Genomic DNA, 24,756 nt, shown 5'->3' with positions numbered 1-24,756 from the left:
TATTGAGCTATTACTGGAGTTCAAAGACTGCTTTGCAGAGAAATATGCAGATATGCCCGTCCTGTCACAGGACTTGGTTTGCCATCAGCTGCAGATATTGGTGCTGCTTGGCCCAGTTCACGTCGACCATGTTGATCCCAGTGTCGGGAAAAGGGTTCAAGTCAACCAACACTGCGGCTATTACTGGAGTTTCCACCTACAAACTGCCATTATTAAGCCATACCTGAATCTGGTCTTTGAGCTTCACACAGTCGGCTGTATTATGATTCTACAAGTTGTGAAATTTGCAGTATTTCTTTCCTTTCAGCTGATCTGGTCGCGGAAAAGGTCCAAAGTCGGTCTTCACCATCTTCGCGGCGATCATCTCATCTAGAATCTCATGCGCTTTATTGGCATCATATGTATATGTCGCGAATTCAGGTTTAGTGAAGGCCATTGATTTGAGCTTGACAGGTTCCTTGGAGATTTTCAATTGTTTCAAGGCTGGATTCTTCCTCCCTGTCAGCTCATAAGCAGCGATGTCATTATCCTCTTCTTCATCTTCTTCCTGCAACAACTCTTCTTCATGATGATGGTAATAAAGGTCATAGGTAGCTGGCTGGTAGTGCAGGGCTGCAACTGTGCGATGCTTTCCTGGCACATATGTCCCTTTGGACGCATTCTTTCTTGCATCAGTTTCTCTAAGAAGATGTTCAAAGCTGCCCACTTCTGTGATAAGCTCTCCCATTGACTGGATCATGCTGCCATGTTGCTTCTTTAGCTGGCGAGGCTCCAGCCCCTTGATTGCCAACTTGATCAATTCTTTCTCAGGCAGGATCACGTTCAGTTTGGCCTTCTGAATCTAGAAGCGCTGAAGGTATGCGACGGCGGACTCAGTAGGTTGCTGGGCCATCTGAGTGAGAGAAGCCAAATCCACCTCAGGCTCAATGGCTCCAAAAGTTTCTCGAAAGAGCTTTTCCATTGCGGGCCAATCCGCCACTGTTCCTGGTCGGAGTTTGGAAAACCACCTAAAGGCAGCTCCCGAAAGAGAAGTGCCAAAGATCCTGCACTTGAGGATGTCATCATTCTGGTACTGGCCGCATTGCACCTTGAACCTGGCCAAGTGAGTTATTGCATTCTCGGTGTCTTCCCCTGAAAAAGTAGAAAATATGATATTTTTATAACCTCTAGGGAAAGGCGCGAGCATTATATGCGGCGGGAAAGGTCCCTCATAGACCCCATCCATCTGGGCCCTAGGGTTAGCCAGTCTGATCATCTCCTCTACCTCATCTCGTCTCACATATTCTGGACCCGGAGGAGGAGGAGGTGGTGCCGCCACCGTATGGCGAACAGCCTGCACAGGTATTGCTTGGTTTACAGCCGGTGTCCCTTCTCCTATCTGTACAACGCGGGTGGTAGCTGGTTGTTGAAGAGTCACTGCTGGCATAGGCATCTCTTTTGCCAAAGCTGTTATCTTGACCGGGTTACCAGCCTGGTCAATCCCATAATAGCTTCCTGGCAGCTCTTGATATACGTTCTCTGCCCCATCGCTGTCGTATTGAATGAACACGGCGGAGTCGGACGAAGTTTCAACACCTTTTGATGCCTGCTGCTTCTGCCTGGAGGTCTGTCCACCTGACAGCGTGCCCTTTTCTTTGCTGCTTCCAATAACCAGGGCCTGTTCTTTACCTCTCACTTGCGTGGCAGCAACAGTTGCGGAAGGCGTAGCGGTGTTGCTGCTAACCTTCTCTCGCTGATTTGGCGGCACATATTTGCCTGAACCAGATGGTTGGCCAAGGGAACCAAGGATAGCGTTAGGATCTCCTAATGTCTTATTCAACACTTCTCTGGTTTGGTTCAACTCAGCTCTTTGCATGGCCACCTCGGTTGCGAGAGTCGCTCCATCTTTGCGAAGACCTGCCATATCTGACGCTGTCTGCTTGGTATGGTTCGTAAGAGCCTCGATGATTCCTTTCTGCTGCCGACTCTGGGCATCTGCAATGCTTGTAGCATGATCCTTTAATGCACTTTCAGTTTGTGACACTAGTTGCTTAGTTTCCTCAGCTTGTCGGGAAATACGCTGGTTGATTTCGCGTATGATCTTATCTGTTTTCGCGTGTTCCCTTTTAAGATCAGCTGCCATCTTCTTGCGATGATTTTCAATATTTTCCAGGATGATCTCGCATGCGACCTCGACGGTCGCTCCCTCTGGAATAGGCTTCGCAACGAAAGCCTCTCCTTCTTCACTCCCCACTGTATTGGAGACCGCGGTAGTGACAGGCTCACTGGCCTAATTAGTAGTGACAGTTTGACCCTCAGCAGCGGTCTGGTGACTCTCTCCCTGTTCAGTTGACATATCGGAGAATTGGGGATGAAGAGAGAATCTTTGAGTCACTTGTTCTTCAGAAAGACCACGACAATCCGCGCGAGGATGCGGTTTGTAACTGGAGGTCTTATGCTTGGAGCAGTTAGCGTAGCCCTTTTGGTAAGGGTTTTCGCTTGACTTCCCAATGGCTAACGTTCACGAAGAGACACTTAGTTGGTCCCACTGGGCGTGCCAAAATGTTTGGCGCAAAAACCAGTTGGCTTGCAAACTGTCTCTTTTGAGCGTGTGCGCAGGCGTGCCAGCACCGTGGGGTGCAGTCGTCGGGGTAGTCCCTTGACCTGACTTCTTCTTCAAGCGTTTGTGGACGAGGAGAGCACCAACCTCGCCACAAGGTTCTTCTCTAGCCTTACGGATAAGGACTTTCTGCCTTACGGATAAGGACTTTGGGTGTGATCTCTTCGCGTCACCGAATCGATACTTAGTATTGCAGACTAAGCAGAGCAATCACTGGGAAGTTTGGAGAAAGCACGGGTTGCGCTAAAGCGTGACTTTAGCTTCGCTGGGTTGCGAGGGCGTTACCCTTGCTTCGCTGGTAGTAACAGTGGCGGTTGCGCTCGTAGTCGGCTCCTGGGGAGACTGGGACTGGAAGTACGGTCGCCAGGTTGATCTGGTGATGCTGACAGTCGGCTCTTGGAGAGACTAGGACTGGCGGGCGGTCATCGGGTTTCAACAAGGTTGAAGGTTTGCTCCGGGGAGGCTTTGTAATCGCTAGGATTGATTGATATGAGAGAGGTCTTTTCTTCGTCCTTGAAACCTGGTATATATACCTAGGGTTTCGACTGTTCCTTGTCATAGAAGGGATATTGATTGAAGTTTCCTATTCAATCCCCGCTACCCGACTCCAATAAGGTTTCGTTTTCCTCATGGATCACGGAATGGGTGAAGCTGTAACCCAAACCCGAGTAGGCTTATTTTTGGGCCGCAGGTATCGGCCCGCTATGCTAAATCCACTAAAGGATCTTGCCAAAATTACTTTTGGGCTCAAACAGTTATAACTACATCATCAACCTTGATGATTTTATCTTCCTATTCCGCAGAGCGTCTACAACCGAGAAAGCTAGAATATATAAAACCTGAAATTTTAGGTATCCAATCAAAATCAGAGAATCAGTAAGCTAGACTAGAGGCCTGCAACATCTTCAATTAAAAATGCAGATAGAGCCTAAATTAGAGACACCCAACACCAAAATCCTCCTAAATAAGAGATCACCAACGTATCACAATTCACACATAAAAATTTCACACAGCTTTAGCAATTTTTATTTCAATTGATCACCACTAGTGTAATTGTCTTCTCTCTTCCTATCATATACCAATTCTGTTGCAAGAGACAAGCTAGTGTACTGGTGGGTATGAGATATCCTCATTTACAACTATTTGAACAAAAATTTACAAGTATTTGAACCAAAATTACAACATTGAGAACAAAAGTTACCATATTCATTTACACTATTTACATATAGTTAAACAAAAATTACAACATTGACAACGAATTTGTTCAAAAGCTTGTAAAAATGTCGTAAGAGGTGTAATTACCATTATTAGAACTAAGATTACAACATTGACAAAGAATTTGTTCAAAAACTTGTAAAATGTCGTAAGAGGTGTAATTATCATTATTAGAACTAAGATTACACAAAGTAGGACTCAAATTACAATTTTGACAACAAAATTTGTTCTCACTTTTGTAAATGTGGGTATGAGATACCCACCAGTACACTAGAATTTCCCCTGTTGCAAACCATATTACAATTAGTTTGATTGGTTCGAGAATTGGTACAAAACTCAGGTGAAACAGATAAACTAATTAACATATATTCTCACATTTGCTTATCTATCTATATTCCTGAGAAGGGCCCTTAATGTTGAATTGCAAGTGAAATAAGTCCACGAGAATGTGAAACTAAAAGAGATTGCAGGGAATCAAAAATAAATTAAGAGGGGAAATTTTGAAGATGGCTTAGTTAACCATATACCAAAGCTTTCCATTCAATTTATATACGAAAGTTTTTGCTTCATTAATTCAGCGAGACGGAGGGTCAGCTCCTGGACCAGCGACTGCAAGATTTGTTTTGTTAGGTCATATTTCTGCTCATTTTGTTTCGTTTTGGTTCTGGTAAATTTTAGTTTTACTACATTTCACCTTTTTTGGTCTTGTTGACTAACCTCTCTAAGTTAACCTTTTGCCTTTTGCCTCTCTATATAAAGCTTCATGCTACACGAAACCAAGCAAGACCAAGTCTCTTGACAAAGAAACAGAGATCGATAATGGGTGGCCAAAGTAGTGGAAGCTCTGCATGTTCCGAGGAGTCTTTTGTGAAGATGGCAACGATAAAGTTCATCAAGCTCTTCATCAACGGAGAATTCATCGATTCCGTTTCAGGTACGGACGTTCTTCCTTGATTATTAACATGTCTCACAAGTCATCACAAGCTACTGCTAGCTAGCTTCTTGATGATGTTTAGTTTCTACATCGTTCAGAGATCCAAATTAACTTTCTCAAACATTTATTAATTTTAGCTACCAATTCTTGACTTATGCATGTCATTTTTCACGTATCATCATCTAAGATTTCCGAGAGGACAACATACACTTCATCTATGCATTCTGATTTATATATTGATGTTTTCCTTTTGCAAGGAAAAACATTCGAGACCATAGATCCAAGAACAGGGGAGGTGATAACCAGAGTGGCAGAAGGAGATAAGGAAGACGTGGATTTGGCCGTGAAAGCTGCACGCACCGCCTTTGACCATGGTCCCTGCCCTCGCTTACCCGGCGCTGTAAATGTATAGATTACTCCACTCTGTTCTTCGGTCTTACTGTTCAGTCCTTAATTTGACATGGTCCATGACTCCGATCCTCATCGATCGGCCATTTTTGTTTGGGGCATTTCATTTTACACCTAAATTTCATTACACCTATTAGATTAAATCCATTCTGTTGAAGGAAAATCGACTTAGTGTGCCTTATCAAACTAGGAGTAGTAATAGGAGAGACGGTTCTAGAATTCCTAATCATAGATGGATTAGTATTCCTTGTAACATTAGAATATGTACTTTGTAATCCCTATATATAGGGCTCCTATTCTCAATAATAGGTTGGACAATTCTCTCTACAATCTCTCTCAAAATCTCTTTTCCTTAAACACGTTATCAGCACGAGCTTTAACCACAAACCAAAAACCAAAAACCCAAAAATCTTCTTCATCACCGCAGCTCCTAGCCCACGCTAGCCTCACTTGTGCGCCTGCCCCTGCAGCACCTACGCGCCACTGCGCACGTATCCCTGATGCCCCTGCAGCACCACTGCACGTCTGCTGCCCCTGCATCACCAACGCACACCAACTGCATCCTTCTCCTTTCCTGTGCACGTCCGTCTGCTTGCAAGCCCCGAAACGTCTAGTTAGGAACCTCAGATCAAAATCCTTTATTTATAAAAGTTGTTCATCTATGTCTCTTCCATCTGACCTCCAAATTTCAGCCTTATCAGAGTTGTTTTGAGACTGGTACACCAATCGAAGTGCAAGCTGTTCAGAAGAGAATCTGTTCCGAATTTCATCAAGTAAGTTTTAAGTTAAAGTTGCCGCTTTTGAAATTTAATTTCCTCCTTCTTTTTCTTCGGGGACTTGCAACCTCCCTTCTTCTACATCCCACCTTTCTTATAACGTGGGTTCGATTCTTGAGAAAGCGGAATCGTGGGGATTCACGCAATTAACGAACTAAGAGCATTCGTAAGACTTCGGACTAAGAGCGTCCGTAAGCATCGATTTAACGAACTAAGAGCGTTCGTAAGCTACGGACTAAGAGCATTCGTGAGCATAGATTTTGACCATTTAAACATCATTGTTTCGGTCTAATCCAAATATTCTTGGAAATCGATTTCTTGGTAGCATTAAGGCTCAGAAATCTTATATTAGTTTTCGTGGAAGCATTGACTCCGAAACTAATACGTTCTTGCTTTCCTTTCAGGATGTAAGACTTGAACGAGCTCGATTTTACTCCATTGGATTCTACGGGCACGGGATATTTATTTGCCTACAATCCAAGAGCCCTGTTCTAAAGGAACCGCTCAAGACTCACAAACTGAGATAGAAAATTCCAGGGCATTTACCCTGATGAAGCGCCACATGAAGATGGCCCTCCAGTTTGAGTACATGAATGAGGATAACGCTAACAACCTTTGGGTTGCGCCTAGTGAACGTTTTAGTAACATTCACAACTTTCCGAACATAGAAGCACGATGGAATAATATCTGCTTCACTATAACTTTGAAAGAGTTATGAAATATTGTTCGGATGCTCTCTGCATCATATTATTTATGCATGCTTGTGGAAAAACACAAAATAACAAATTGATTGAGAAAACCCTAACATGACCATAGGAGTCATGACGTTGAGGGTATAGGGTTGGACACCATGGCACCATTTTTGGCCATGATTGCACTATTCCAACGCCATTGGTTCTAGGGACCATATGTATTGTGTCAATACACCTCAATCAAGAGAGCATCCTCTTCATGGTATTTTATGGAGTACCTGATCAATGGTAATATATCGAGCTATAAAAGACTTTAAATCTGGCGATGAAGATAGAATGCCGCAGATTTTTATTTAGAATAGTCTTTTAATTTCCAAGAATTATGTAATGGCAATTATGCCTTAATCAATAAAATGACTTATTGGATTATCTCTTTTCCTCTAGGCGTACTCAATTAAGTATGATGCCTAGGAAAGTAATTGAGATTAGTGGTACTTAAGAGAGCTTTGCTCCACCGACATCTCTCTCTACTTCCCTGGTCATATTTAATTGGAATTACCGAACGAATTGAGTGACTACAATTTGTCTAATGTTTGATTTTACTTTGGATTAGATTATGGTCACGAAACTTTGATGTAATCATTGGCTATTATTAATAAAGTATCGATTTATTTTATCTCATGTCATGGACATATTTTTCGAACTTTATTACTTCAAAGATATAAGAGCCAATGGTTTTCATGTGGAAACACATTGTGAGAATGGACAAGAGTTCCTTTGCATCACCTCTAATGACTATGGACATAAACGAGTATGAGAGAGACTTATGTGTCGATCTAGTGGGTTGTATGCAACCACTATTCGAGTAATTGAATCCAATCATGTTATATGATTTATGGGATTCTGACACATATAGGCTTTGGCATGACCGTCTGGGACACCCAGGTCGTGATATGATGATCCGTATATTAAAGACTTCACACGGACATCCATTCTTCAGAACGAAGAGAAGTAAAAACCAAAAATTGGTTCGAGGAGATGCACCTGCGCCTCACGGCGCCAAGACTGTGCAAGACCGGCCACTTAGGGCCGGCGCCGTCTACCCCCTACGGCAACAACATGGCATTGACGCCATGGATCATTGTTTGGCTCCTCCTTCTACTTCTAAAGTCAATTGTGACTTCATGGCTAAACCAAAATCCTCATTGGTTGTCTCTAAAGCCCATCATTCGTTCTGCAAAGCCTGCTCTTTAGCAAAATTAGGATCGATACCATCCTATGCAAAGGACACTAAAGAAAATATACCATTCTTGCAAAGAATTCAAGGTGATATTTGTGGACCTATTCAACCACCATGCGGACCATTTCGATATTTTATGGTGTTGGTTGATGCATCGACACGCTGGTCACATGTCATGCTATTGTCCACTAGGAACGCTGCATTTGCTAAACTCCTAGCACAGATTATTAAGTTAAGGGCTCACCACCCTGATCATCCTATTAAGTCTATAAGGTTAGACAATGCTAGGGAGTTTACATCAAAGACTTTTGATGATTATTGCATGTCCATTGGGATTGAAGTTGAACATCCAGTTCCTCATGTTCACACCCAAAATGGTCTCGCAGAAGCCGCCATTAAACGACTATAAATGGTCTCTAGGGCATTGGTAATGCGCACCAATCTCCCTATTTCTGCTTGGGGCTATGCAATATTGCATGCAGCTGTGCTTATTCGTCTGAGGCCTACTGCCACTCAACCCTTTTCTGCGTCCCAGATGGTGACTGGGTATGAGCCTAATGTCTCACACTTACACATATTTGGGTGTGCAGTTTATGTGCCAATTGCGCCGCCACAACGCACCAAAATGGGTCCTCAACGACGATTAGGCGTTTATGTTGGATATGACTCTCCAACTATTGTCCGCTACATAGAACCCTTGACAGGCGATCTCTTTACCGCAAGATTTGGGGATTGTCACTTCGATGAGACAGTCTTCCCGTCGTTAGGGGGAGATAAGAACATCAATGTTCAACAGGAACGACAGGAATTGTCGTGGTCTGTCCCCACTCTGTCTCATCTTGATCCCCGAACCGCACAGTCCGAAATTGAAGTGCGGAGAATTCTCGATCTTCAGAACGTAGCAGAATCGATGCCTGATGCGTTTTCTGATATCGCAAAAGTGACGAGATCACACATACCTGCTGCAAACGTGCCTGCAAGGATTGATGTCCCTAAAATCAGAGTGAGCATGGCGCCAACGTCCCCTCTCACAGTGATGGTGACGTTGTGGCTAGGCCCATGGCTCCTGCCAGGAAGCGCGGGAGGCCTATAGGTTCGATGGATTCTCGCCCAAGAAAGAAAACGAGTTTGGCACAAAATAATCCATTAATCATCGATGTGAATAATCCATCTCATGAGAATATTCCGGATTATGGTTATGTCTGAGAGACATCATTGGGGGACGCTCCAATGTCAGAACCAACTCCAGAGAATAGAGAGATCTCCATAAATTACACTAGTGTACATGAGATGATGGATAGAAATTCTATGGCAATTGATGATGCGTTTGCATATCATGTTGCAAAAGGAATCATAGAATATGATGATATCGAACCTCGCTCTGTTGAAGAATGTCAACGAAGAGCGGATTGGCCTAAATGGAAAGATGCGATTCAGGTTGAATTGGATTCACTAACAAAGAGACAGGTATTTGGGCCTATAACGCAGACACCCCCAGATGTAAAACCTGTTGGCCATAAATGGGTCTTTGTTAGAAAGCGTAATGAGAAAAATGAGGTGGTAAGATATAAAGCCCGCCTTGTGGCGCAATGTTTCTCACAACGCCCTGGAATCGACTACGAGGAGACATACTCTCCTGTAATGGACGTTATAACGTTCCGCTACCTTGTCAGTTTGGTAGTTTCCGAAAAACTTGACATGTAGCTTATGGATGTGGTTACAGCATATCTCTATGGGGATCTAGATTCAGAGATATATATGAAGGTTCCAGATGGACTTCAATTACCCAAATCAAGTGGCTCTAAACCACGGAGCGCGTTTTCAATAAGATTAAAACGCTCACTATATGGATTAAAACAATCCGGACGGATGTGGTATAACCGTCTAAGTGACTACTTGATTGGGAAGGGATATATTAACAATGAAATATGCCCATGCGTGTTCATTAAAAGAACAAGTTCCGGATTTGCAATCGTAGCAGTTTATGTCGATGACATGAACCTAATTGGAACTCTAGATGAGTTGAAGGAAACTGCTAAATAATTGAAATCCGAATTTGAGATGAAAGATCTTGGGAAAACACGGTTTTGTCTCGGTCTAGAACTCGAGCACCGTAGTGATGGGATTTTGATCCATCAGTCTGCATATACTCAGAAAATCCTAAGGCGCTTAAATGAAGATAAAGCAAAGCCTGTGAGTACTCCCATGATCGGTCGTCGTCTTGAGCCCGGAAAAGATCCGTTTCGTCCAAAGGATGAGGACGAAGAACCATTAGAGGCCGAAGTGCCCTATTTAAGTGCAATAGGCGCATTATTGTACTTAGCTCAATGCACAAAGACCAGACATCTCATTCGCAGTGAACTTGTTAGCTCGACATAGCTCTGCGCCAACACACCGCCATTGGATTGGTGTAAAGACAATCTTTCGATACCTAAGAGGTACGATTGATATCGGCCTATTTTATCCCTACAGAGAGAAGAGGAATGACGGAAGAATGGGATCGGACCCCATTAGGCATGGAGCCGCCGTCCACCATAACATTGTGACCGGCCATGTTGCCGCCAACGCCGCCACCACCATCAAGGCTGGCCGGCCTCACCCTATCCCCCTCCATCAAAACGACAATGATGTTTTGATGGGTTTTGCTGATGCAGGGTACCTCTCTGACCCTCACAAAGGTCGCTCCCAAACGGGTTATGTCTTTACCATGGGAAGCACTGCGATATCTTGGAGGTCTACAAAGCAGACCCTTGTTGCTACTTCCTCAAATCATGCAGAGATTATTGCTCTACATGAAGCCGTACGAGAATGTATATGGCTAAGGTCTATAATAAGACATATTCAAGGAAGTTGTGGTTTGAAGTCTACCACGGATGAACCTACATGTATTTATGAGGATAATGCAGCTTGTATTGAGAAAATGAAGTTAGGTTTCATCAAGGGCGACAACACCAAGCACATATCGCCTAAGTTCTTTTATAATCAGCAACAACAAACACTTCTAAAGATTGAAGTGAATCAAATCCGATCAGAGGATACTGTAGCAGACTTATTCACTAAGTCGTTACCTAAATCCACATTCGAGAAACATGTGAAGAGCATCGGATTGATAAAGTTATCTGAACTCCCACGATTGTAGCAATCAGGGGGAGATATCGACATCAGGGGGAGTTATGATGTCTACATGTTCGATCTCGAAGAGTGAAGGACGTGTTGTGCTCTTTTTGTCCTTCGACCAGGGTTATTTTTATCCCACAGGGTTTTTGTTACCTGGCAAGGTTTTTAACGAGGCAACGAATGAAGCGTCACCACCAAGTTTGAAGCGGCACAAGGGGGAGTGTTGAAGGAAAATCGACTTAGTGTGCCTTATCAAACTAGGAGTAGTAATAGGAGAGAAGGTTCTAGAATTCCTAATCATAGATGGATTAGTATTCCTTGTAACATTAGAATATGTACTTTGTAATCCCTATATATAGGGCTCCTATTCTCAATAATAGGTTGGACAATTCTCTCTACAATCTCTCTCAAAATCTCTTTTCCTTAAACACATTCATGATTTTTTTTTTAATATACACCAAAATCTGTTGATTAGGTTGATTACATAAATAAATTCTCATTAATTGACATAGAAAATAAAACATGTTTTTGTCAAAAATTACTAAATATGCCACAAGCTCTAAATAAATACACTTGATGAACTAGACCCTTGATTGAAGCTCTCGTAATCAATATCTAGTTCGAGGTTTATATCTGATTTTCTCTAGTGGTTTGTTTTTTCTATATAAAAGGTATGTTATCTGTTTCATATAAACACTTGGAATGGAAAGCAGACATAGGCTAATAACATATTATACAGTTGTTCTATTTGTAAGGTATGTATGCTATTTCCAATTTCAATCTCTAAAAAAGGTACCTGATCATTAGAATTTTTTTTTTCTAGATAATTTGATTTCAGATATGTATCTAACATATAGGAGGTTTACTTTTTATTTCTATATATTCGATTACAGCCTAAATGTTGATAGTTTTTGTATAACATCTCTGTATTAGATTTTTTTTTTTTTTTTTGTATCATACCTCTTTGTTAGGTTTTCTATTATATTATACCTATGATTGTATAAACAAAAGTATTATACCTATGATTGTGGTATACATCATTGCGTGTCGACCTCTATTAAGCTTGAACATTTCTTCTATTTAAGCCCTACCTACACATACATATTTAATAGGTACATTAGACATGTATTACTTGAGAGAATGTAAAAGGGCAAATTAGACATATATGAAAATAAGAAAAAATATTAATTATAGGCATACACTCTATATGGAAGGTTTATTAATGTGACTTGGGTGTAAATTAAAAGAAAAGTATGTATGAGTTTTTTCTAATAAAAGGTTAATTTTTTTGAGTTTTATATCTAATTTTCTCTTTTTGTCTTCTACCATGTTTTCTTGAATCTTGACTATCCTATAAAGAGATTACTGAGCTAGGTGGTCTATCTTGTTGGCGTGAGTCATACTTACCTTATTTATGTAGATATTCTGTAATATTATGTGATCTGTAATATTCTGTAATATATGTAGTATTATTAGATTTACTACTTGCCTTAGGAGTAGTACTTGTCTTATTAGGCACAATTGTAATTTGTATATAATTCCTTCTTGTAAGGTGAATGAAATATCAAAAAGTAATTCAGCCAAAATTGTCTCTAGCTTGTTTCTTGTTATATTTTGACTTGGTATCAAAGCAGAGATCTGATCCTGGACTCTGACTCATTGTCCTTTGATCCTTGACTCTTGTTCTTTGTGCTTGGATTTGTTTGTTGTCCTTTGATCCTTTCATCACCGTTGCCTTCTTATATTTCCAAGTACTTTGTTGTTTTTCCTTCCGCTGCATATTCACCATGGTGAAAGCTCCTTCTTCCCCCGTGTTCTCCTCAAGTCTGACTTGTAACTACTGCAAGAATCCAGGCCACATCAAAGCAAACTGTTACAGGTTGGTTGGTTTTCCAGCAGGCTACTTTGATAGGCCACGACCTCAGGACAACAAACCTAAGGGAAAGGCTGCTGGTCGTCTTGTTCAAGACCAAGATTACTATGCGGTGACAATATCAGATCACACCAACTTTGCTGGTAAGGATACCACATCCGTAAGTTGCGGTGGTAATGGTAAGATTGGAGTTGCTTTAAAAATTTCTGGCTTTACTGGTGGCAATACTTGGATAATTGATTCTGGAGCATCTGACCATATGACCTATGATCGTAGTTTCTTTCTTTTTCTCAATCCACCCTCTATTTCCTCTGTTGTCAATGCCAATGGTGATTCTTTTCCTGTTTTAGGAATAGGGTCTGTTCGTCTCACCCCTTCTTTGACACTACATGATGTTCTTTATGTCCCTGATCTCTCTCATCATCTTATATCTGTGCCTCAGCTTAATACTCAATCTCGGTGTTTTGTAACATTTTTTCCTTTGTATGTGATTTTTCAGGACCTCCTCACCAGGGAAATAATCGGCAGGGGTTATCTGAGGGGTCGACTATTCCATCTGGATTGCATGTTTGTCGGAATGAAGCCGGAGAAGGCAGTCCAAGCAGCTTTGATTTCGACTGGGGTTACTAATCAAGTTGAAGATTTATGGCTATGGCATCGGAGATTGGGACATCCTTCCTTTAGTGTCATGAAGAAATCTATGCCATCCTTGTTTCTGGGCATTGATGAGTCTAAGTTGCATTGTGAGTCATGTGTCTTAGCTAAAAGTCATCGTACTAGTTATCCTTTGAGTACTACTAGGAGTTCTTTTCCTTTTGAGCTTATTCATTCTGATGTCTGGGGACCTTCCCGTGAGTCAACCTTGTCTGGCAAACATTGGTTTGTTTTGTTTATTGATGATTATACCCGTCTTACTTGGGTCGCTTTGTTGAAACACAAATATGAAGTCTTCTCTGCTTTCCAAGAATTTTTTGCTCTTGTTCAAAATCAATTTGGAGCCAATATTAAAGTCTTTCGTTCTGATAATGGGGGGGAGTTTGTCAATTCTCAATTTCACCAATTCTTTCATTCTCATGGGATTATTCATCAAACTACTTGCCCTCAAACCCCTGAACAAAATGGGGTGTCAGAAAGAAAGAATCGTCATGTTCTTGACATAGCTCGGTCTCTTCTATTTAGTGCTCATATGCCTAAGTATCTTTGGGGAGATGCAATTCTTACTGCTTGTCATCTCATCAATAGGCTACCTTCCTCTGTTCTCAATGGTCAAACCCCCTATGCTGCCCTTTCAAATCATGTGTCTGTCCCTTCATTTTCTAATCTCCCTGCTCGTGTCTTTGGGTGTGTTGTGTTCGTCCATGTTCCTAAGAATCAACGGTCCAAACTCGATGCCAGGGCATTAAAGTGTGTATTTGTGGGCTATGGTGTTCATCAGAAGGGCTACAAGTGTTTTCATCCTCCTACACAGAAAGTTTTTGTTACCATGGATGTCACCTTTTATGAGGATGCATGTTATTTTTCTCCCATCAATCCTTCACTTCAAGGGGAGAAACACACTTTTTTGGAAGAGAAGTCTTGTGGGATTAAAATTCAGCCAATTGAAGCCAATGACACTCCTGCAGAAACAGAAAAGGCAATTACTGAATCGTCTACCCTTCATCATGCAACTGCCGAACAGAGCGTTGCAAGTTCCGAACCAAAAAATACAATTGTCGAATCGTCTACCCTTCAAGAAGAAAATATGTGCTTGATTTGTTGACAGATCACTCAGTCTCTCCCTCTCCATCAGTGGTCTCCCCTATTCAATCTTCATCTGAGAATGCCAGCGAACACGACGTCCAAAATTTAGCAGTTCAAGAAGGCCAAGCTCCTCCACCCCTCTTAGATACAGATAACCCTTGTCAACCAATCCCTGAGGAGCGTCCCAATCTTGAGGTTAGTGGTGTTTCTTCTAACTCTGATAATTGTGATAGTGTGTATGTTTTGCCTCCTAGGTCCACCCGTGGTAAACCACCTCGTCAATATGAGCCAAGTTTAGATGTTAAGTCTAAGTATGCCATAGCTAACTTTGTATCCACCCACCGGTTATCCAAATCCCATGCTTCTTTTGTGAATCAAATATCCTCTGTATGTGTTCCCAGTAAAGTGCAGGATGCTCTCAAGGATCCCAAATGGTCTCAAGCGATGAATGAAGAGATGGAGGCATTGGAGAAGAATAATACTTGGGAGTTGGTGCCACCTCCACAAGGAAAGAGAGTTGTTGGAAGTAGATGGGTGTTTACTATCAAACACAATGCAGATGGTTCAGTGAACAGGTATAAGGCAAGACTTGTTGCAAAGGGATATACTCAAACATATGGCGTGGATTATGAGGAGACCTTTGCTCCAGTAGCAAAGATTAATACTGTTCGAGTGTTGATGTCTCTAGCAACTAATCTAGATTGGCCTTTGCAACAGTTTGATGTAAAGAATGCCTTTCTTCATGGAGAGCTATCTGAAGAAGTCTATATGGATCTACCACCAGGATATGAGGCAAGCACAAGAGGTAGATTTGTGTGTAAGTTAAATAAGTCCTTGTATGGACTCAAACAATCACCACGAGCTTGGTTTGGAAGATTCTCTCAAGCTATGCGTCGGTTTGGGTACAAGCAGAGCAACTCTGACCATACATTGTTTCTGAAACGCAGTGAAGGTAAATTAACTGCCTTGATTATTTATGTTGATGATATGATAATTACTGGTGATAATTCAGAGGAGGTTGAAAGATTAAAAGATCTGCTTGCATCAGAGTTTGAGATGAAAGATCTTGGTTTTCTTAAATATTTTTTGGGGATTGAGGTCGCCAGGGGGAGTTCAGGAATTTTCTTGTGCCAGAGAAAATATGTGCTTGATTTGTTGACAGAGACAGGAATGCTAGGGTGTAGACCTGCTGATACTCCTATTGAGCAGAATCATAAACTGGCTGAGTACCCTAATCAAACTCTTACAGAGAAAGCTCGCTATCAAAGATTAGTTGGCAGATTAATTTATCTCTCACATACTCGGCCAGACATTGCATATGCAGTTAGTGTTGTGAGTCAATTCATGCATAATCCAAGTGAAACTCATATGGAAGCTGTGATCCGTATTCTGAGGTATTTAAAGTCTGCGCCTGGAAAAGGCTTGATGTTTTCAAAGCATAATCATCTGGATGTTAGTGGTTATACAGATGCAGATTGGGCAGGTTGTGTTACAGATAGAAAATCCACTTCTGGTTACTTCACTTTTGTAGGTGGTAATCTTGTTACTTGGAGAAGTAAGAAACAAAAGGTTGTGGCAAGGTCAAGTGCTGAAGCAGAGTATAGAGGTATGGCTCATGGAGTTTGTGAATTACTTTGGTTGAGAAATTTACTTCGTGATTTGGGATTTAAACCCAAACGAGCCATGGATTTGTATTGTGATAATAAGGCAGCGGTGGATATTGCTCACAACCCAGTTCAACATGACAGAACTAAGCATGTTGAGGTTGACAGACATTTCATTAAAGAGAAGCTTGATGCTAAGCTTATCTCTTTTCCGTTTGTCCACTCAGAAGAACAGTTAGCTGATGTTCTCACGAAAGCAGTATCGAGCAAGGCATTTCATGACTCACTTGGCAAGTTGGGCATTCGTGATCTGTATGCGCCAACTTGAGGGGGAGTGTTGACGTGAGTCATACTTACCTTATTTATGTAGATATTCTGTAATATTATGTGATCTGTAATATTCTGTAATATATGTAGTATTATTAGATTTACTACTTGCCTTAGGAGTAGTACTTGTCTTATTAGGCACAATTGTAATTTGTATATAATTCCTTCTTGTAAGGTGAATGAAATATCAAAAAGTAATTCAGCCAAAATTGTCTCTTGTTTCTTGTTATATTTTGACTTATCTTCTTCGTTTTCATCTTCATCGATCTTATTGATTGCTTCTCTTGGAGGAGATTATTTCGATTAGTCAACTAATTAGTCATCATATGACAGTGATATGACCATAGGCAGTCGGTCAAACCGATAGTGCTTTTAGCGGCCAGATTTAGTGGGAGACCTTGTGGCTAGCATTAGTGCCGGACGCAGCTGAGGCCCAGTGAGGGCCACTGCCCCCAGTCATTTTCTTGATTTTGTTTGATTTGCTTCAAAGTTTTTACATAATGGAACTGTTTCAGCAAGGCTGCCCCCATTGAAAAGCAATAGGCGAAGTCTCCACTTCTAGAGCAATATATACAAGATCTTTTATATGTATTATTAGTAAAAAACTGTGTCGCTAGCCCACAAACATAAAAGAAATGGGTAAAAAATTCTTATCTAGTTCTTATAGATGTATTGTTAATACATGTGCTTTGCGGGTTGTTAATTGGCATTCTTGCTAATTAACTAGAGTTGTATTAGTTGATAATTGTTATGTTTTGCTCAGAAATACATTTTTGTTTTCCTTCTTTCTTTCTCACAGAAAAATTTATGAATTAGAATTTTTTTTTTCCTTCACCGTGAAGTTGTGAAAGTATTATTAGCAAGTATTAACCTAGCTCCTTCGTTGAGGTTCATTCTATTTCTTTCAAAAAAATTTTGCCCCCATATAAATATAATCCTGCATCCGCCACTGGCTAGCATTATGATTCGTAAACATGGTATATATTAAACGCATAGCAGCCTCGGTTAATCGTGGCAAAAGCTATTACTGAAGTTTTTTTTTCGATGACAAGCTATTACTGAAGTTGGCTTATCAAGTTTGCTTCCATTTTTTCATTCTATATATCAATAGTGTTCCAATAATAAACGAGGTCCCAAATTATTTGAGGTCCATATATAGTGTGAAAATTTCAAAGTAAGACTTTCTATTTTTAATTAGTTGCTTGTGTCATACGTAGTATGTACAACTACGTACGTTCATTAGTTTAGAAAAGAAAACGTTCAATTTAAAGCTATATATGTATCTTATATTCCTATATTTAGCAGACCAAATAAAATCTTATCTGGTTTGTTTTATAATTTGGTACAGACCATTGTTCTTCTGGTCAACTATATGATTTTTTTTTTTTCATTTTACCATTTGACGAGTCCTTGATAATTTCTCTAGTCCTTTCCTGGACCACAACCAAATTAGTGAATGAAAATCATGCATGGTTATAATGACCGAGTACCATAGCGAAAAATTGTCATCTAATTATTAATTAAGTTAATTTAGCTTTTAATTACTTTACTTTAGCGTGAATAATTAAGAGTCTGAAATTGATGCAATGCCTTGAATTTTGTTCAGGAGAGGGGAGCGATTATGTTGAAGTTCGCAGACTTGATTGATGAACACACCGAAGAACTAGCCAAGTTGGATACAGTTGATGCTGGGAAGTTGTTCAGTTTTGGCAAAGCCGTAGACATACCTCAGGTAGCACAAACTCTACGTTACTATGCTGGTGCAGCTGATAAAATTCACGGAGAGGTGCTCAAAATGTCGCGCGAGCTTCAAGCTTATACATTACTTGAACCCGTTGGAGTTGTCGGACACATCATTCCATGGAATTTTCCCAGCACCCTGTTATTTGCTAAGATTGCTCCTTCCTTGGCAGCTGGTTGCACAATGGTTGTCAAACCTGCTGAGCAATCACCTCTTTCGGCTCTGTATTATGCTCATCTAGCTAAGTTGGTAAACTTGGAAAATCCTTTTCACAGTTGCTTAAAATGTTATATGTGTTGACCAGAAAGTTGATATATTATGTTATCCAGCCTATGGACAACAGCGTTGTCATTCTGACAATTTTGATCATTGAGTATGTGAAATCTCCATTTGAATGTACTGCATAGCACGCATATTTAAGAGGGGAATTAGCTTGTATGTATACGTACATTAGTATTGCTAGTGGTAACTTTGGCTAATTGTGAGTTATTTATGAAGGCTGGTGTTCCTGATGGAGTGCTCAATGTCATCACTGGGTATGGAGAGACTGCTGGTGCTGCCATCACCTATCATATGGACATTGACAAAGTACAATCTAGCCAGCTCTTTTCCTAGAAGCTTTGGTCATTAAACTTTCAGGATAGTTTAATAGCTTACTGTAATACATACTGATACTTGGTTAATTTCGTAACATTTTAGGTCAGTTTTACTGGTTCCTCTGAGGTTGGCCGTGAAGTAATGCAGGCTGCAGCAAAGAGTAATTTAAAAGAAGTTTCACTTGAACTAGGGGGCAAGTCACCCCTATTGATTTTTGATGATGATGATGTAGACATGGCTGCTGACCTTGCTCTCCTGGGGATTCTCTTCAACAAAGTCAGATTTTGTGATTTCTAGTTTTCATAATTTTTAGACTCAGGAGTTTCATTGATAGCTCTATATGTAGCAGGGCTAACTTTGGGTCATTCACATTTTCAGGGAGAAATTTGCGTGGCAAGTTCCCGTGTTTTTGTTCAAGAAGGGATTTATGATGAACTTGTCAAGAAGTTGACAGAGAAGGCAAAAGATTGGGTTGTTGGAGATCCTTTTGATCCTAATGTTCGTCAAGGACCCCAGGTAACACAGGCTTAATTGAAACTAGTAAATGATGATGATCATACTGCCTTGTAGATTTTTTTCTCAATATATATATATATATATATATATATATATATATATATATATATATATAGAGAGAGAGAGAGAGGCCCGATCACAGGCGGACGTCCGCACTATCGCTAAAGTGCGGACGTCGACGCTGCAACAGTTTTCAGGGCGGCAATGGCGGTGCGGGGCTTGCCGGATGGAGGCCTGAGGCATCCCAGACCGCTTATGGGCAGCAATCGAGGTCGGAGGAGATCGAGGTTGAAGGTTCTGGGCAGCGCTGCAACCTGGTCGCCGGCTACTCCACCCGATTGTAGACTGGTCCGTCCGACCCCTAGCCTCCTTCCGGCAAGCGGCGCGACGCCTTCGCGCCCTCAGCAGAGCAAAAGCATCGACGTCAGCACTATCGCTATAGTGCGGACGTCCGCTTCCGAACGGCTTCCTATATATATATAGCCATTGACAAGCCAGATTTTGATTTATCGACACTATGTACAATCATAGCAAATTCGTAAAGTTATACAGATGATATAATATAATCTATAATTTTGGATCCATGACATTCAATTAAAATTACAGGTAGATAAAACGCAGTATGAGAAAATCTTGACCTACATTGAGCATGGCAAAAGACAAGGAGCAACTTTGTTAACAGGGGGCAAGCCTGTGGGGAAGAAGGGTTATTTCATTGAGCCAACAATATTCACTGATGTCAAGGTATACTTTCATGTTTCGTCTTCAGATAAAAAATTTGATATGGTTAATGTTAATTTTGTAGAATCGCTGTAAATCTGTATGTAATTAGGATTTTATTTAATTAGGATATCCTGTAATTATGGAAAGATTGTTTCCTATTAGAGTTAGACTACTCATTTGTACTTGTATATATACCCTCATTGTGGGATGAATAGAATAATCGAATTAACCCTGAATTGAAGTATTCTTTTCTACTTGGTATCAAAGCAGGTTCAATCCTTTGAACTTGCGCTGCATCCTTTGAATCCTAAATCCTAAATCCCGAAGAACACCACAAACCGCTGCGTACCACCACCGTTGAAATCAAACCATCCTGAATTTCAAACCACCATCACCCTACCTTTTTTTTCGAAAAAAAAAAAAAAAAAAACTTTTTTTTCAAAAACATTCATATCCATCTTGAAACCCTTGAAAATCCAATCCTGCGAAAATCATGAATTCCTCAATGATGCAATCAGAGAAACAGGCTATGGAGCATTCGGTGACTACTAAATTTTCTGTTATGGCTCAACGCAAACAGGGTCCTCCAGGCTTCTCAGGACCTTCTCTACATCGTCCTCTAGGTAAACCAAATCCATATGCAAACAAAAGGTGCATTATCTGTGGGGAATTAGGTCATAGCAAGGAGCGGTGCTATGAAGTGATTGGTTACCCTGATTGGTGGGGCTTCACCAAGAAACCGCGAAAGAATCTGGGCAAGGCCGCTGTTGCTACTAAAGAGGAAGTTTACCTAGACAATGCCTCCGCTAATGTAGCGCAGTCAGGTATGAAGGGTAAGGTTACTTTTAATAGTACATGGATAATTGATACAGGTGCATCTGACCATATGACCAATGACCCAACTCTTCATAAAAGGAACAGGACTTTTATTAAGACTTGGGAATTCCTAAGAAACAATATGAACCAGATATCAAAGCCAAAGCTAAATACCCTATAGCTAATTTTATGTCTAACCATAGGATTTCTGGGTCACATGCACTTGTTGTTGATCAATTATCTACTGTATCTATTCCTAGTAACGTGCAGGATGCATTGACGGATCCAAAATGGACAAAGGCGATGAATGAAGAATTGGAAGCTCTTCAAAAGAATGCAACATGGGAGCTAGTACCTATGCCGGTTGGAAAGAAGACTGTAGGGTGTCGTTGGGTATTTACTGTGAAGCTTAATGCAGATGGAACTATTAATAGATACAAGGTGAGGTTGGTTGCCAAAGGATATACACAACGCTATGGGATTGATTATGAGGAGACTTTTGCACCTGTGGCAAAAATTAATACTGTCCGGATTCTAATCTCACTTGCAGCAAACAAAGATTGGCCCTTGCACCAGTTTGATGTGAAGAATACGTTTCTTAATGGGAATTTGGAGGAAGAAGTGTACATGGATGTGCCCCCAGGTGTTAAGAATTACCCAAGTGACGTTGGCAAGGTGTGTAAATTGAAGAAGTCTTTGTATGGCCTGAAGCAGTCTCCAAGAGCTTGGTTTGGAAGATTTTCAAAGTCCATGAAAGCCTTTGGGTACAAACAGAGCAATTCTGACCATACCTTGTTTATCAAACGCAAGAATGGTAAGATTACAGCTCTTATTGTGTATGTTGATGACATGATTGTTACAGGGGATGATCCGAAAGAGATGAATGAATTGCAAAAGTATTTATCAAAGGAGTTTGAAATGAAGGATCTGGGACAACTGAAGTATTTTTTGGGTATTGAAGTTGCAAGGTCTAAGAAGGGGATTTTGCTTTCACAAAGGAAGTATGTCCTTGATTTACTTGCTGAAACAGGGATGCTGGACTGCAGACCAATGGAGACACCCATTGAGATGAATCACAGACTTGCTATTTATCCTGACCAAGTTCCAACTGACAAAGGGAGGTATCAACGTCTTGTAGGAAGGTTGATTTATCTTTCACATACTAGACCTGATATTGCTTATGCTGTGAGTGTTGTTAGTCAATTTATGCATTGTCCTAGTGAAGAGCATATGGATGCAGTCTTTCGTATTTTGAAGTACTTGAAGATGGCGCCAGGTAAAGGGTTACTGTTTCAGAAAAAAGATGAATTGGAAGTTGTTGGGTACACAGATGCAGATTGGGCTGGTGATAAAACTGACGGACGTTCTACATCTGGGTACTTCACTTTTGTTGGAGGGAACCTTGTCACTTGGCGTAGCAAAAAGCAGAAAGTTGTTGCCAGATCAAGTGCAGAAGCTGAGTTCCGAGGTATGGCACACGGAGTCTGTGAAATGTTGTGGATTCGTAATGTCTTGAAAGACCTGGGTTACAAGCTTAAAAAGCCTATGGATTTGCATTGTGATAATACAGCTGCCATTGAGATTGCACATAATCCAGTTCAGCATGATAGAACAAAGCATGTGGAGGTTGACCGTCATTTTATTAAAGAAAATCTCAACAGAAAGGTTATTCGCTTTCCATTTGTAAACTCAGAGGAGCAATTAGCTGATGTTCTTACTAAAGGAGTGTCCAGGAAGGTATTTGACAGCTCAGTTGACAAGTTGGGCATGATAGACATCTATGCACCAACTTGAAGGGGAGTGTAGAATCGCTGTAAATCTGTATGTAATTAGGATTTTATTTAATTAGGATATCCTGTAATTATGGAAAGATTGTTTCCTATTAGAGTTAGACTACTCATTTGTACTTGTATATATACCCTCATTGTGGGATGAATAGAATAATCGAATTAACCCTGAATTGAAGTATTCTTTTCTACTAATTTTGTTGAATGTTGCATGTTCATTTCATTAATGTTATAACAACTTCCTCAGGATGACATGCTTATAGCCACGGATGAAATATTCGGACCTGTCATGTCGCTAATGAAGTTCAAGTAAGCACAACCGTGATTCCTATTCTTCCATTTAGCTCTTCTGATCGATAATCACAAAATAGATATAAGTTTGCTTACAACTACGAGCAATTTTGCAGGACAATTGAGGAGGGAATAGAGAGAGCCAACAAAACCAAATATGGCCTAGCAGCCGGCATTGTAACCAAGAACATCGATGTGGCCAACACCGTCTCAAGATCTATCCGCGCGGGCACTATATGGATCAACTGCTACTTTGCCTTCGGCAACGATGTCCCTTTTGGAGGATACAAGATGAGTGGCTTTGGAAAAGACTATGGTATGCAAGGCCTCCACAAGTATCTGCATACTAAATCTGTGGTCACTCCCATTTATAACTCTCCCTGGCTCTGAATCCAATACCAAAATAATGTTAGCAGCACTGCAAGTGCAGAATAAATTATTGAGTTGAAGTTCTCTATTTATGTGGGAAATGTCAAAAACATTGTATATGTATATCATCTATTTGCATGTGTTTCCTCTGTTGATGTTGCAATATACAAGAAGTCTCTGTTTGATTTAAAATCTGCAAATGAAACGCTACAACTGGTAATTTCTAATACAACGTACCACTATTCAGTTGAAGAGAATGACCAATGTTCACAACTGCATCTGCCACAAAATTTACTTCACGTAGAACATGTCGGAAACAAACTCGCACGAACTTGGACGCCATCCAATGAATATCATCTACCAGCACGGCAGCACCTTAAGGCGCCAAGGAATACTAATATTTCCTTTAATACTGTCAATTAAGACTTTTGCGTCACTCTCAACTTGGATATGAGAGTAAGACACCATGCTTGTCTAACACCTTCTCTAAGAGCAAGCGCCTCTGCCACTAAAACTGAAGTTCTGCCAACATTTTTGAGGAAGCCAGCAAGGGATTACCAAAGAAAAATATAAAGGATGTGTAAGGAAATTATACATCCACTTCGATCTTCATTGCTCAAGTGCTTCTGTACAATTTCTATTATTTGATCAGCATGTGAGCACAGCTCTTCCTGCACTTTGAATGTTTTCAATCAGACACCTCAACTCATTGAACTTTCTTCTTCAGCATGCTCTTGGAAAAAGGATACCTTTCCATCTACTGCAGGAAATATGACATTGTCCTCGGAAATACTGAAATAAGTAAATAAGTAACATTCAAATGAAAACTAAAGGAAATAAGAAATACACTACTCTACCATAACTATTGTTACAGTCAGTCCTATTTAGATGAAATTATTTCAAAACAAGAATTTTCTTTTGTTCTGAAACACTTCTCTCCTAGCCTTTCTCTACAAGCCTTGGTAGGTGGTTTAACAATTGAAGTCTCCATTTCTCATTCCCCTCCAGATCTCTCTCCCCCTCTTCAATATATACATCTCTCTGTTTCCCTTTCTGGCTTTCTCACTAATCTCTTGGATGTCTACAACATTCATGCTATATGCCTTATTGTTGCAAACCCCAGTCTAAATTCATTAAGGGTCAGACAGGTATTCATTTCACTAATTCGGTTTCACATGTTATATGAGGCCTATTGAACCAAGAGTTCCCAGATTACATGTAAATTCAAAGGTTGAATGATCAGGATCCCCTTCTTAATCAATGTATCATACAGTAGCACATTTGCAGGAACTCTGATAATTTGACCGAAAAATGAACACCAGATACTCGATCCATCCTAATCAACACTTCCTGCAGGGATCTCAGTAGAAGTTTTACTCACAATGAGAGCA

At 40.6% G+C, this 24,756-nt stretch overlaps 1 protein-coding gene across 1 annotated transcript; it reads left to right on the top strand.

The window, feature by feature from the left end:
• The first annotated feature begins 4,614 nt into the window (after positions 1-4,614).
• LOC133722246 (aldehyde dehydrogenase family 2 member C4-like) lies at positions 4,615-23,544 on the top strand. The gene is made up of 9 exons (XM_062149069.1): positions 4,615-4,748; positions 5,006-5,148; positions 18,132-18,515; positions 18,765-18,854; positions 18,966-19,139; positions 19,242-19,379; positions 19,986-20,123; positions 22,953-23,014; positions 23,113-23,544. Exons 1-9 carry the CDS (start codon positions 4,634-4,636, stop codon positions 23,384-23,386), a joined length of 1,518 nt encoding a protein of 505 aa, XP_062005053.1. The 5' UTR covers positions 4,615-4,633; the 3' UTR covers positions 23,387-23,544.
• Positions 23,545-24,756: the final 1,212 nt, after the last annotated feature.

This window comes from Rosa rugosa, chromosome 7 (genome assembly GCF_958449725.1).
Source record: "Rosa rugosa chromosome 7, drRosRugo1.1, whole genome shotgun sequence".
Lineage (NCBI taxonomy): Eukaryota > Viridiplantae > Streptophyta > Magnoliopsida > Rosales > Rosaceae > Rosa > Rosa rugosa.
Note: the sequence above shows the minus strand (reverse complement) of the source record. Positions and strands in the feature narration are given on the sequence as shown.